The 15,175-nt window shown below is 40.7% G+C and overlaps 1 protein-coding gene across 1 annotated transcript in view; it reads left to right on the top strand.

The window, feature by feature from the left end:
* SLC35D1 (solute carrier family 35 member D1) overlaps positions 1-12,272 on the top strand; it is a 47,309-nt gene extending 35,037 nt beyond the window's left edge. Inside the window, exon 12 of the mRNA XM_013962750.2 lies at positions 7,562-12,272. Within this exon, the coding sequence (XP_013818204.1) occupies positions 7,562-7,670 (109 nt within the window). The 3' untranslated portion in view covers positions 7,671-12,272. The remainder of the gene's footprint in view (positions 1-7,561) is intronic.

Here is a 15,175-nt window from a genome sequence, read left to right as displayed (position 1 = left end):
GTGTTAGCAAATTCGATTGGTTCTACCTTCAGAATACATCCAAAAAGATCACTTGTCACCACCTGCATTCCTTCCAGCATTATCTCCGCCATCAGCATCTTTTGCCTAGATTACTGCCCTGTCTTCTCTACTTGCATCTCGGATTTGGCTCATCCCCACATCTCGCCCTAGTCAGTTCTCAAGAGTAGACAGTGTATTCCTTGTCAGAGCTAAGTCAGAGCATGTCACTCTTCTTTGTACTCCCCTCTCCATGTCCCAGCGTCCTGACGAGGCCCTACAAAGTCTGTCTCTCGCTTGCCCTTCAATTTCAATTTCAGCTCTTGCTTCTCTTCTCCCTCACTCTATTTCATCTACACAGACCTCCTTGCTATTCTTTTCGAATACAGGGCATACTGTCTCTTTAGGTGTTTGGACAGAATATTTTCTTTACCTAGAACACTGTACTGCCAGATACTTGCATGGCTGGTTCCCTTATGCCTATATATTTTTGCTCAAATGTTACCTACTCATGGAAGTTTACCCTGACCACCTTATTTAAAATTGCAACCTGCTCTTCCTCTTCTGATTCTCTGAAGCCCTCTTATTCTATTTTTCTGTTTATGTTTATATATACTATGCATTTTCTATCTCCCCTGATACAATGTAAGTTCCATGAGGGTATAGGTCTCTTGTTGATAAGTATTGTTCACTTATCTTTCCAAGCTCCTAGAATGAGTTCTGGTCATTGCTTAATATTTGTTTGATGAATTCTCTATGGATTGGTGATGAAAAAAAAACAACACTTTTTTGAAAACTATAAAGATCTTTAATGATAGTATCTTTTTAATTTATAATAAATTATATAACTCTCTTGAGCTTTTATATCTTTAAATGTAAACAAGTGATAATGCCTATTCCACCTTTCTTATGACTCAGTGTGAGAATTAATACTAATGTTATTAATAAGATAATTCATTATTTTCCCTTCCATGACATTTATTTGCCATTATTATTGTCTGTCTTTTTAGAGGAAAAATTATTTTATTTGTGGGGGTTGGGTATGTTGGTTGGAATTTGGATATGTAAATATGCCTGAGGATTGCATATTCTGGAAGGAAGGTGAGCAGTTGAGTCTCAGATCTCATTCACAGTTGCAGTTCTGATACTTAACAGTTGTGTGATTTTGAAAGCATTGTTTTTTTCTGATCTTCAGTTTTCTTACATATTTCCATTAGAAACCTGTATCTTTAGAGTTGTTGGAATGAAATAATCCAATGAATGAAGTACCTGATTCATCGCTTGATATTTATGCTTAGTAGATAATCAGTTTCTTTCACTAATAGTTGTGAGGAACGCCAGGATATAAGGATCAATATGGTGAACTAGTTCTGAGGTTGCATGTAGCCTAAGCTTCCTTCATTTCTAAAAATCTGGATTAAAGAGTCTTTATAATACATTATGGGCCTGATTCAGAAATGCCTTGATTTTTTTTTTTTTTTTGTCTCCTTTAAGTAAGAACTTGATGGTAAAAATGAAGTAAGAGCTGCTGTTTGCATTTTCAGATGTCTGCAGTTTAAATCTCATAACATAGTATCCATAGTATTACAAGAAATATTGCTTTTTTTCCCACATCGCAGGCTATTTAAAAAAAAGGAAACTTTAGTGCCTGAGTATGTTGGAATGTTTCATGTGTCAGCCCAACATATGTCAAATCTAAAGTCTTGAAAGTTTCTTTTTATGTTAAGTAGTGATTATAGTTCTGGTTAAACAGTACCATTTTGCACTCTTCCCTTATGTAGTATTTTTAATACTTTCGAATTGCCTTCACATTTTATTATAATAAATTTTACAGGCCATATCTCTTTAATCTCTGTTTCATTACAGAGTTAAGGAGAGTAAGTAGTATACTTACTTGCCTGTCAGCATTCAAATTACTTGCAGAGTTAGGATTAGAGTCCAGATGACCTTGTATCATTTCTTTCCATTACAACTTGTGTTTCAGTGTCTGTAAAGGAAAGTATATGTTGCCTTTTTTTTTCTTTCACTTTTCCTCTTTCAAATAAAAATTATGGTTTTGGTTTTTTTTTTTTTTTTTTTACATCTTACACTAGTTAGTGGACTCATGGATTGCGACATTACTTTTTATTTTTTTTAATGTGAAAAACCAAACTTAGATTGGCTGCTTAGTAGATTTCACATTGATTGGAAATGGTATGAGTCCATCCTTGGCTGATTCTGCTTTGAAAGAAATCACTAATAAAACTGTCCTCTTAAAGAATTTTCTGATTATACTTTGATGAATCTAGCTTCCCTTCATCCTGCTTGGATTTTTTCTTTTCCTGCTGTTTCAGGAAAAGTTTAAATAGTCCTTTCTGATAGGATTCAATTCTAGGAAGCAAGAGGTTTGGTAGGTTCTCAGACTCCAATTTGATTTTTTTTTTTTTTTCCTGTCCCCCAGTAGGGCTCTGTTAAGAGCCTGGCTGTCTCCAACTTCCCTAAGTGCCTTTTTCCAGTGGCCAATTACTGCGTGTTCACTCAAGCTCAAAAAAGCAGCAGAGCGAGTGGGGAATGAATAGTGAAGGGTGGTGACAGAATGTGCTTCTGTACTTTCACCAGAAGTTGGGCTCTGGCCTGTGTCTGGCCCAAGAAATGCAGGCTTTCCAGATAATGACCCCAGCATCTCCATAACTGCCCAGGCTAGAATTCAGAGAACTTTTGGAGTTTATTTTTATCTATGATTCTTTTTTTCCTTCTATTAAAAAAAAACACCATAATTTAAATACAGTAAAATCCCCCCCATTTCCTGTACAATTCTGGAAGTTTTGATAAGTGCATACAGTTATATAACTACCACCGCCATATTCAAGGTATAAAACAATTGTAATACCTCCCAGATCTCCCTGTGTCCTTTTTCATTGAACCTCTCTCGCCTACAAAGATCTGTTCTGTATCCATGTGATGTCCCGAATGTTGTATAATGATACAAAATGTTATGCAGCTCTTTGACCTCTTTCACTTGACATAATTGCGTGAGATTCCACGTTGCAGTTGAGATTCTGTGGTATGCATGTGTCAGTAGTCTGTACCTCTTTCCTGCTGCTGCTGTTGACTGCGGATCCCTTAGGGTGGTATGTGCATGCTTAGTGGCTCAGTCATGTCTGACTCTTTGTGATGCTTTGAACTGTAGCCCGCCAGGGTCCTCTGTCTGTGGGGTTTTCCAGGCAAGAATACTGGTGGGGGTTGCCATTTCCTCTCCAGGGAATCTTCCTAACCCAGGAATAGAACCTGAGTCTTCTGTGTCTCCTGCATTGTAGGCAGATTCTTTACCTGCAGAGCCATTGGGAAATTCCCTTTTACTGCTGAGTAGGGACGGAGGAGCCTGGTAGGCTGCAGTCCATGGGGTGGCTAGGAGTCGAACACGACTGAGCGACTTCACATTCACTTTTCACTTTCATGCATTGGAGAAGGAAATGGCAACCCACTCCAGTGTTCTTGCCTAGAGAATCCCAGGGATGGAGGAGCCTGGTGGGCTGCCGTCTCTGGGGTCGCACAGAGTCGGACACAACTGAAGCCACTTAGCAGCAGCAGTATTCTGTTATAGAATTCCCAGCTCAGAGATTGAGCCTGTGTCTCCTGCATTGGCAGGTGGATTCTTTATTATTGAGTCACTTGGGAAGCCCTGAAGTTCTTTTATTATCGCTGTTTTATAAATGAGGAGGCTGAGGCTTAGAAAGTTTCAGTCTTATGCATTCTGAAGACGTGCATTGAGCCTGTTTCTGTTTGCCTGGCACTGTGCTCTAGAGAGAGGTGGTGCAGTCACTCATAGCTCTGCCAAGGTCACGCAGCTCCTGTCATTGAAGGATTTCAGCCCTGATGGGTTGAACTCCAGAGTCCAGGTTCTCACCCTTTAATGAATTATCATTCAGTAAATGACTAATTAGTTATAATGTAGCCTAAGTGAAACATATGTAGCCATTGCCACTTTAGATTCTCAGCTATCTGAGGGCAGAAATCACTTGTCTTATTTATAGTTGTGTCAGTACTTACCAGTGCCTGGTCTGTAACAGGCATCCAACTAGTAATAATAATAACCAAATATCAGACAATATTTTTTTATGCTTAGTCTTATCCTCTGCATTGCCCTAAGTATGCCATACTTAATCTAACAGTTCTCTGAGATAGGCACTGTGAGTATTTCATTTCATAGAGGGGCTGAGAAACTTGCCATGTATTATCCAGCTGGTGAAACATTCAGTCCATGATTGCCTTCCAAGTTTTCTTAACTGCAGTCCAGTGAAAGTGAATAGAGGAATAAGTTATTTTCATATCCTGTCAGCATATGTCATCATACTGGTCACATAACTCTTAAGCCAGCCTCCTTTTGTGTAAAACACCCCGTTTTACTGTACCTTCTGACATCAAACCGGAGTCTATACGGTCTCTGGGGGTGGGCAGTGATGCAGCCCAGAGTCTGGCTCCAGAGAGGACTTTGGTCTAGCCACTTCTGCCTGGCTCCTGAGTCTACTGTTCCTGCATCTGGGACTCCTTCACCTGTTTCCTTAAAAGGAGGTTTTGCTTCCTGGTTCCAGCCTTCTCCTCTGCATAATTCCATTCTAGCAGACTCTTCTAGTTCCAGTCTTCTCCTAAAGTAAGGACGTGATCTATTCTTAGTGGTTCTCTCATTTGGAGAGAGAGAAGGACATGTTTTGTATTATCAGTGGGTTGCTGCTGCTGTAACAGTTACCAGGCTTTTCATAGAGATAAATAACTGACTTCTCACTGGAATAACTTTGACTTCTAAAAGGAGGTAGGGAGGTTGGCTAGCCCTTTGCGATATTATAATTCCTTACAGAAGAGCACTGAAATGGAATATAGCAGCAGATTTGTATTCTGTTATGGGTACCACCACGAGCTATTTATAGTTCACTTTTCATAACCTCAGTTTTCTTTTCTCAGTTTTTAAGCTAGGGTTGTCTGTTTTAGTTTGGCTACTAAACTTCCCCTGATTGATCCTGGTCATGAGGTCTAAAGTTATTTTGCAAGAGACTAATGACATTTAAAGGAACTTCTTCCAGGTGTGGGAAACATATATAATATATTACCTTTTAAAATGTTCTGACAGGAGTCCTCTACCTACCTTTTAAGGTTTTTTTTTTTTTTTAAGAGGCAGAGAAGAAAAAGGAGTAGAAGTAGGGGAAAAAAATGATGGAAATGCTTGAGTAGATTGGATTCAGCCCTGAGTCAGGGAAGAGTATCAAAGATACCAGGAAAGCAAAACAACAACAAAACAAACAAAAAAAAACCCTGTTTCCAAATATATGAGAAAAACTCCCTGTTTCTAAAAATACTGACATTAAATGGTAAGAATAGGTAGAAAGTAAGTTTTTAGGTTTATATTCTATTTCTTTAACTTTTCTCTAGTTGAGTCCTTTAAAAAACAAAACTGTATTGTACATGAAGGCAGTCTTATCAGAATTCTGATCTTAAAAGGCAGCATCTACCTGACTCACATCAGTTAATAAATAATATCCTTATCAATGCCATTGAGTTCCAAAGAAATCACAACAAAATTTGAGAGCCTTTTAATTTTTTTTGTAAATTTACTCCTGGCCAAATTCCTAAAATGCCTAGGCGGATAGAATGGTTAACAAACATCCTGGTCAGACTTTTGTGACTGAGGTACTTCTATTTTTAAAGTATGTGCGCACAAGGGAATGATATTTAATGTCCTGTAGTAAATCATAACAAAAATAATATGAGAAAGAACGTGTGTATGTATATATATATGAAATTGCATACCTTTGCTGTACACCAGAAACTAACATAACTTTGTAAATCAACTGTACTTCAATAAAAACTAAAGAAAGTATGTGCACAGACCAACACTTACCTTGACATAGAAGGGACATAGATATCTATCAAGGCAACATAAGGTGTTAATATTTGTTGAGTGCCTAGTCTGTGACAGCCACCTTTACAACATTGTTTCATTTAATCATCCCCGAGTTCACATGAAAATGAAATTGAGACTCAGGGGTGAAATAACTTGCCCAAGGTCTCACAGCCACCATAGTAAGAAGCGGAGCTGAGACTCTAATCCTGATCTGACTATAAAAATCTGCTGCATCATTTAGCCATGTGAGAGCACATCGGATAAGAGAGGAAAATGGTCCCACTTTGTTTTGAACATTTTCAGTCTCTTTGCATACCTTCTGTCTTACCACCGGCTTGTCTTTATTCTCCTGTCTCCTTAAGGAGGTGACTGATTAGTATGCAAAGGCATAGACTAATTTCTACCTTAAGGGAATTTGTAATCTAGTTGGGAAGATTCATTTATTCCTAAACACACATGATAGGTACTTTTAATACATTCCCTCCAAAGAGCTTTCAGGAGGCTGTGTAGCCCAGGTGGGCTTGAGGTCCCCAAAATAATCCCTGTCCCAGAAGAGCGAACCTCCCTGGCAGTAGGTGTGGTAGACAAGTGTGAGGGGTGGCAGCAGCCCGCTCAGAGGCCAAGGGCTTGGAAGATGGAGGTTCCCCACTGTTCACTTGATGCTAGTTGGAGAGAAACTAGCTCTGAGTCTCCCGGGATCTGCATGTTTCCTTTCTTGTGTGTGTGCATGTGTGCTCAGCCATGTCTGACTCTTTGCAACCCCGTGGACTGCAGCCTGCCAGGCTCCTCTGTCCATGGAATTTTCCAGGCAAGACTACTGGATTGCGTTGCCATTTCCAGGAGATCTTCCTGACCCCGGGATCAAACCTGCTTCTCTTGCATTTCCTGCATTGACAGGAGATACCTTGAAAATCCACGTTGACAAGGCGGGATTCCTTCCATTGCGCCACCTGGGAAGCCTCTTTTCTTACTTATTGGGATGTTTTTTATTCTTATTAAAAAGTATTTCTTCCTTGAATGATTATTTTTGAAAATGCAAAAAATACAAGTAGAAATCACCTATAATCTCAGTCTAGATGTAATTACTCATTAATATTCTTATTTGTTTCTTTCAGACTTTATTCCGATGCATTAATGTACATATTCACGTTCATTTAAATAAAATAGGGTTGGAGAATGCTGAACTATTTTTTCATTTTAAAGGTCATGGCCAGCTCTTTATTTTCTGCCATTTAGATAAATGCCTAGTATTCTATTGTATGAATTTATATAATACTCTATCGTGAGACACTTATCCTTTAGCTAATTTTCTGCAGTTATAGATTTTGTGATAAATGCTTTGTCAATAAGTCTATGAAGATGTATACAGTTCATCCATGAAATAGATTGGTAGGTCAGAGGATAAGTGGAATTCTGAGGTTTTTATTTCAACCAATTGTCATGAAGAAAGACTGTATAAAATTGGCACTTCTGCTGACAAGTATATGCAAATATTCGTTTTTCCAAAGCATCAATGACAGTGGATAGTACCATGATGAGGGAATGTCTCTAGTTTGGTAAATGAAAATGCTGCATGTTTTCATTTTATGTGGTGTTCATTCAGAAAGGTAGCTCCAACCCTCAGTCCAGGTTGCCTTATATTTGTGCCATTCCTTCCTTCCTCCCTGATGGTGGTTTTCTGTTTTGCAGCATTGCTGGGAGCCTGGTATATTCCTACATCACCTTCTCTGAAGAGCAGCTGAGCAAACAGTCAGAAGCCAGTAGCAAGCTGGACATTAAGGGAAAAGGAGCAGTATGACGAGGGTCGCATCGACTGCACTGGCCCAAGTTTCCGACCAAATGGGAACACTGGCAATTACACAGATACTGAGGTGTCTTGATCATGGAGAAAATACTGTTGCACTTGTACAATCTGCGGATTGATTGCTGCCTTTTAAAATTTTATGAGAGAAACTTATAATTGACTCTTTTAAATATGCCATTAGAATTAATTTATATCAGACTGGAAAATGTACTGGGCTTTTTAATTTATTTTTCTTCTATGCCGACAGTGAAACATCCATGTTTTGAAAATATTTTATTCCATAGTTTGATATCCAGGTGTCCCTGAGAGCCACATATCTAAAGCGTTCCATCAGGAGCCTCACTATTCATGTCGTTGCTGAGTCTGGAGACAGCTTGGCCTTCCTTCTGCTGGAAATGCAGCTGAGGATCTGAAGTTAGTCTTCTCTGAATTTTCTTTCTTAATGATTGCCTTTTCTTCATGAGGCTATCATCACTGCTTTGGCCAAAGAGGACATCTTTGGCACTAAAGAAATGTGTGTGGCTTCAAAGTGTATTGGTTTCTACACTGGCCTTCCTGAGAGCTCATGGGATGAGTAGGGTGCGTTCCTTGAAAATGTCCTATTCCCTCTATGTTGTGTAGGATGAGGAAAATGAAGGGGTGAAGGAAGTAGACTTTTTACTCATTTTCTTCATCTGTCGGAGTCATTCATCCAACTAAAATGTATTGTGCATGTAATACATGCCAGGCATTGTGCTATGTGCTGGAGGTGGAGAGATGTTGTTGGAGGTAGTTGCCTGATCTCGCTCCTGCTATAGTGACCAAGGGTAAGACTGAGAACTTAGCTCCATGGATTTATTCAGAAGACCTTGTGACTGTGAACAAGTCTTCGAAGTTTTCTCAGCTCTCAGAAACTGCAAATCTGTCTGCGGAGTTAGAAGCACCAGCTCCACAGCGATGTGAAACCAAATGCTGCAGTGTACATCAAATGCGTATGGACCCTGCCATCCTAAACCATGAGCTCAGGTGTTCTTGCCTGAGTGAGAATGGCATGCTGGGAACATGACCTCTATCTGTTTCCCCTTGCTTCCTGCCTCTGGGTTTTGTTGCTCCTCTTTTTACTCCTGCTTGAATCAGTATGACCAGTCTTGCATTTCTGAGTGTATGATTTGAGGGGAAAGGCTGGTTAGATGTTTCTGTATGGTCCAGGCTTGGACTGTGTTGCTGGTACCCTCAGTGTTAGAGCCATCACTTTCCCTCCTCTTCTTTTAATGGCATGAGCATACCTCTTTCCTTTGGACACTCCTGCCACATCCTACATTAATGAACAGGCCCGCTTTTCTCAAGGTCAATGCTGCATCCTGGGAGAGCAGCCGTGGATGGGCCTCGCGTGAATTGCCTCTTTGGGCAGGTCGGGTGTTAACTCAAACACAGCAGTGTGACTTGGCTTAGAGACATCCATTGACTTTGGAGATAAATGCTTGCTCAGGCCAGCTGTGCAGTCATTGCAGGAAGCTGGCTCCCTTTGTGTTGGTGTACATGCTGGCTTTCATTTCATTAGGTTTGCAATCTACTGGCCTTTGTTGACCTAAACAGCCAGTATTCTGGTGCCTCAACAGGGAATCTGGAAGGTTTTGATTTCTTCCTATTTTTGAAAAAGAGTTATATTGAGGTCCTTTTCATATTCATATCTCCCTTATTTTTGGTTTGTCTTTGTCAAAGCCTAGCCAGTGGTGCTGGTTCCTAGAATTAGCCTCATAGCCAACTCTCAAGTTAGTGGCACCATGTAGGGGATCCTGAGACTCACTGTTTCCTAATAATATGTGAGCTGAGAAAATTTAAGTGGGAGAATAGGATATGTTGTGCAAGATATCTTATCCCTGTTTTATTGATAAGAAAGCAAGACTCAGAGAAAGATGACTTGCTAATAAGTCAGAATTCCTGTTTTTTTCCACTGAACTGTGCTGCCGTTGATAACCTCCCCTCCTCCTCTGAGGAAGTGAGGAGGTAGAGGTGCCAGCTGAGCTAGCCTGAGCTCTTTTGAGGAGGTGAGTGATTGATGGAATTTAGAGTCCTCAAGGAATAGGCTTTGTGCATCAGGGAGAGTGATGGGCACTCTGTGTGTCTGAGCTTCTGTCTTACTGCAGGCTGGCCATGGGTGACACGCACTTTTGCCTATGAATTTTGCTGTCCCTACCCACTTTTGCCCGGGGACAAGGGGAACGCATTTTGGGAGCTAATTTTGGTAGTTCTGTTCCTCCTCCTTTGAGCTACTGGGAGGAGGGAACTTTGACATTAGAAATAGTTGGTGTGCATTTAGAGGTGTTGGACTAAGACCCGCTCCACCCCGCCACTAGCCCCCCGCCCTGCCAAGTGCTGAACTGCTTCTTGGAGAGTCAGTTTCCTTGAAGACGTGTCATCTCTTTAGGTCTTATTTGAGAAAATCGTGCTTAGTAATAATTTCACTAAATGCACATGACGTTAGGGCCCGTGGCCTATACTGAGCTTTCTGACTGATGAGAAGCAGCAGAGCAGCTTCAAGCTCTCTGCCCTGTTCATGTGGATTGTTGGATTCCCCTTTACCTGCCACCAACATCTTAAGAGCAAGAAGCCTGGGGAAGTTGGAGACTGAATAGACTCACCAGCCGTTTTTTGTAGTTTGTTTTCAGTTATGTGCAGGGTTGGTTATGGCACATGAAGAGATATGCCTGGTATTCCAGCATCTTACAAGGCAAAAGTTCTTTGATCTGTTAACTACCTCCTGAGAGAAAAAGAGGCAGTATGGAATTAAATCCTGAATTTGCCCTCTGAGACAGATGAGCTGTGGTGAGGATGCTGAAAACACATTTGTGACTAGTGGCTCCTTTTTTTGAGTTAATGACAGCGATGCCCTCTTTGACCAGTCTGTTTTTAAGGCAGTGCCAGATTGATTTGAGTAACCTGATTGGTCAGGCTACATGTTGCCAGCATGTCGGGTGATTTCTAATTCCTTCACATGACTGTTGACTGTAGGAGTCAGTCATTTGTAGGATCCAGCTTGCATGTAGGTTAAGAAAGAGAATGTTTTGCGTTTGTTGTTTGTAGTTCTTATTGTATCAGCCATGCATGGAAAGTTCACAGCAGTAACGCTGATATAGGATCTTCATGGAGAGAAGAGTCGTTTCGCTTTTGACTAGTTTGGAGTAGTACCCAGGGTTTTGGGCAGGCCTACCTTTATTTTGGTTGTTGTGGCACCTTTCACTGAGCAGAGATTGACTGTTTTATGCCAGGCATTATGCGAAGCTCTGTGGCAGCTGAGGTGAAGAGGACGTGGTTCTCATTCTCAAGGAATGTATGATTCTTTAGCCAGACCCCGATTGAGAGAAAGAAGCAGATGAAAGGAGTCAGCGATTTATGAGTAGAAGCTGCCTGCACAGTTGCCAGCACTGGTGATTAGGGGTGTCCCACCCAAAGAGTTGACTGAAGCACTTCTTGAAGAGGATTTATAACTTGTACTAGTCCTCTAGCTCTGAGATGAGAGCCAGGCCATTCAAATTCTGTGACTGCCCGGGTCCCTCTGCTCTCTCTTGCACGTATTCTTGCTTCCCCATAGCTGTGTACTACTGGTTCCTCCCTATGAACAAGGCTGTGATTGATTTTTCTCTCCTTGAGGGAAAAATAATAATCTTCAAAATAAATAAGATAAGGGATGCAAACTCCTCAGCACAATGCCTCGTGCATATTAGGCACTCAGCAAACGTTACTGTCATTTCAGGGTTAGGCTGTAAGCAAAGATTAAGAGTCTTAATTTGTGCTCCTTAAATGCTAGAGGCCTGGGCAATATATTTCATTTTGAATGTGCCCCTATAATTTGGTTGCTTCTAGAATGGTTAAAGAAGAGTTTCTGCTCATGGTCAACTTGTTAAAATATCTAGTGGGTATAGTTGGGCTATTGTATGATGCAGGTGATTCTACCTTTTAAAAAGATTCTATTCTTTAAAAAAATGGCTCTCATATTTTGGTAAATTAAAAAAAATAGTATCTATCTCAGAGAAATATAATTACACTTCAGAATGGTGATTCTGTTAAAGCTCCCCCAGTTTTACCGTACCTTAAGGTAGCTCCTGTGTAGGTTGGACATTCTTTCTTCTCATCTTCGAATTAAATGTGTTAGCTTCATGGTGCCTCTGTGTCCAGGCTTTTGTCAGTTGTTGGTATTTGTGAACCTCTGGCACTATCATCGTTTTCTAAGCCTACCTTCTAGTCCTTACTGTTAGGATGCCACTTCATCATGGTATGAGGAGATATTCTATGATGAGTTTTTTTTAAGCTTTCTTTTTTGAAAATGCTTTTAAAAAGAAATCTACTGGTTAGATTTTTTTTTTGTCTCACAAAGATGTTTTTAGAGATTATTTTGTTCATAAACATTTCTTTCTCATGCTGATAATCAACTGATTTTTGTCTACAAATGTTGGTCTGTCACAGTATTTTTTCAATATAGATTCTATTTACCAAATGACCATTTTAGTGTTTTTAAAAGGTACTGAGGATTGAGATATGTAAATCAGGTGACATAAATATGAAAATTATGTGCCTAAATATTTTTGTAAAGGTGTCAAATAAATACTTTTTCTTCAACCCATGTATTAAAATTTCTTTCTAAGTGCCTGCAGAGACAGTCAAGAGCTGTAAGTCTGCCTCAATTTAAGAGGATGGCATCCCAATTAGTTGACTGAGACACAATAGAGAAAATACTCTTTGCCAATGTGATATTATGATTTGTAATAAGAAGTATGTATTTGGTCTTTGTCCTTATTCCTGGCACACTGCCCCTAAAACCTATGTAATTTTCTATGTAAGAGGAAAATCTTTTATTAGAGTATGTAGTTTTGTTTCCAGTTCAAGAAATAGCTCCAGAGCCATAAAGGTGAAAAGGGTGTCTTTTGTTAGCATCTTTCAGCCATTCCTAAGGTTATGTTAATGAGATGGCTTTGGGAAACTCCCTAAGTCTGGGAGCTGGTTGCCAGGGGAACCAACTGAGAGATTTATATTGGAACTTTCAGCCTGTATACATCTGCTCTCTCCAAGTGAAGAGAAGAGGGGAGAGGAGCTGGAGGTTAAATCTGTGGCCGTTGATTTAGTCAATCATGTCAGCATAATGAAGCCCATGAACTGTGAGATCTGGACAGCTTCCAAGTTACCGAACGTGCCTAGGTGTTGGAGGATGGTGCTCCCGGAACACTCTGCGAGTACTGCTTGTGCCCCACACTCCTTGCCCTCTGCAGCTCTTCCATCTGTTATTCCTGAGCCATATATTTTTGTAGTAAACCAGTAGTTTAGTAAGTAAACTGTTTTCCTGAGTTCTGTGAGCCACTCCCACAAATTAATCAAACCTGAGAAGAGTGTGATTTATAGCTGTTTGGCCAGAAGCACAGGTGTCAATCTGAATTTGTGATTTGTATTGGAAATGGGTTGAAGGAACAGTCCTGTGGGACTCAGCCTTTTGCTGCGGGATCTGATACTAACCACAAGTTCAGTATCAGAACAGAATTGTTGCTCATGTAGCCCATATAGCAGATTGGCTTGGTACAGGGCAAAAACACACATTTGGTAACCAGAAATGTGAGTACAGCGCAGAGAAGATGGCCTGGGAGCAGTTTTTCCTTTACAGCCATTCAGTACTTTGCATGAATAGCACATATGACTCAACATTCAGTGTCTTTGGTGTACTTGTGGTAAACTGAAAGGAAAGAAATGCATATAAAAATTGCCTTTAAAACATTTCATCTCCTTAATCAGGTGCTTAAGACTCTGAATAACTTTATTAGGAAAGTGAAAGTGAAGTCACTGAGTCATGTCCGACCCTTTGCGACCCCGTGGACTGTAGCCCACCAGGCTCTTCCGTCCATGGGATTCTCCAGGCAAGGATACTGGAGTGGGTTGCCATTTCCTTCTCCAGGGGATCTTCCTGACCCAGGGATCGAACCCAGGTCTCCTTCATTGCAGGCAGACGCTTTAACCTCTGAGCCACCAGGGAAGCCCTTATTAGGAATTAACTCCCAAATAAAACATGCTATTCAAGAAGCGTTTATTGGTACTGGCAAAAACAGGTAGAAGTACATTAAGGCATTAAAAAATAACTGTGGTTAAATACATAAAGTAAAATTTACTGTCTTAATGCTTTTGAAGTGTCCAGTTCAGGAGTAATACTGTATATTCACACTGTCCTGCATCCAGGCTCCAGAACCTTTTCCATCTTGTAAAACTATAGTCCGTAACTATTACAAAGCTCGTTTCCCACTGCCCCCTAGACCCCAGCAATTACCGTTCTACTTTGTGCCTCTCTGGATAACTCCTATAAGTAAAATCGTACAGTATCTGTCATTCTGTGACTGTCTTATTTCACTTAATGTCCTTGAGGGTCATCTGTGTCATTGCACGTGTCAGAATTTCCAAGGCTGAATGATTTTCCATTGTATGTATATGCTGCTGCTGCTGCTGCTGCTGCTAAGTCGCTTCAGTCGTGTCCGACTTTGCGACCCCACAGACGGCAGCCCACCAGGCTTCCCCATCCTTGGGATTCTCCAGTCAAGAACACTGGAGTGGGTTGCCATTTCCTTCTCCAATGCATGAAAGTGAAAAGTCAAAGTGAAGTCGCTCAGTCATGCCCGACTCTTCGCGACCCCATGGACTGCAGCCTACCAGGCTCCTCCATCCATGGGATTTTCCAGGCAAGAGTACTGGAGTGGGGTGCCATCGCCTTCTCCGATGTATATGCTAGCTTTTGTATATCCATCCATCTGCTGCTGGACACTGGTTTCTTCCAGCATGTGGCTATTGTGAATAAGAATTGCTAAACATGCTAAGCTGTCACTTTGAGTTGCTCTAACAAATGGCCATAGATGGCAAATAACAAACATTGATTCCTCACAGTTCTGAGGCTGGGATGTCCAAGGTCAAAATGCCAGCAGATGTGGCAGCTGCTAAGAGCCCGCTTCCTGGTTTGCAGGTGTCCGTCTTCTCAAAGCCTCACATGGGAGAGAGCAGAGAGGAAGCAAGCTGTCTTGATTCTTCTTAAAAGGACTCTTAATCTTGGGGCTCCACCTTAATGATTTAGTTACCTACCAAAGACCACATCTGCAAGTACTATCTTGTCAGGGATTGGGGTTTTAACAGATGAATTGGGAGCAGGGGATGGGACACAAAATCTATAGGAGTGGCGGTACAAATAGGCTTTTTATTCTTCTTTGGAATTGCTAGGTCATATAATAATTCTATTTTAAATTTTTTGAGGAATGGCTGTACTGTTTTCCATTGTGGCTGTACCATTTTACGTTCCCACCAGCAGTGCACAAAGATTCCAATTTCACATCCTTGTCAACACTTGTTATTTTCTTTTATTGGTAGCCATCCTGCTTAGTGTGAGATGATATCATCTTATTGTGATTTGTATTTTTCTAACAACTAGTGAGCATTTTTTTCATAGGCTTGTTGGTCACGTAATACACTTTCTTTGGAGAAATGTCTATTCCAGTCCATTT

The sequence above is a fragment of the Capra hircus genome, chromosome 3 (genome assembly GCF_001704415.2).
Source record: "Capra hircus breed San Clemente chromosome 3, ASM170441v1, whole genome shotgun sequence".
NCBI lineage: Eukaryota > Metazoa > Chordata > Mammalia > Artiodactyla > Bovidae > Capra > Capra hircus.
This window is presented reverse-complemented; position numbering and strand designations above follow the sequence as displayed.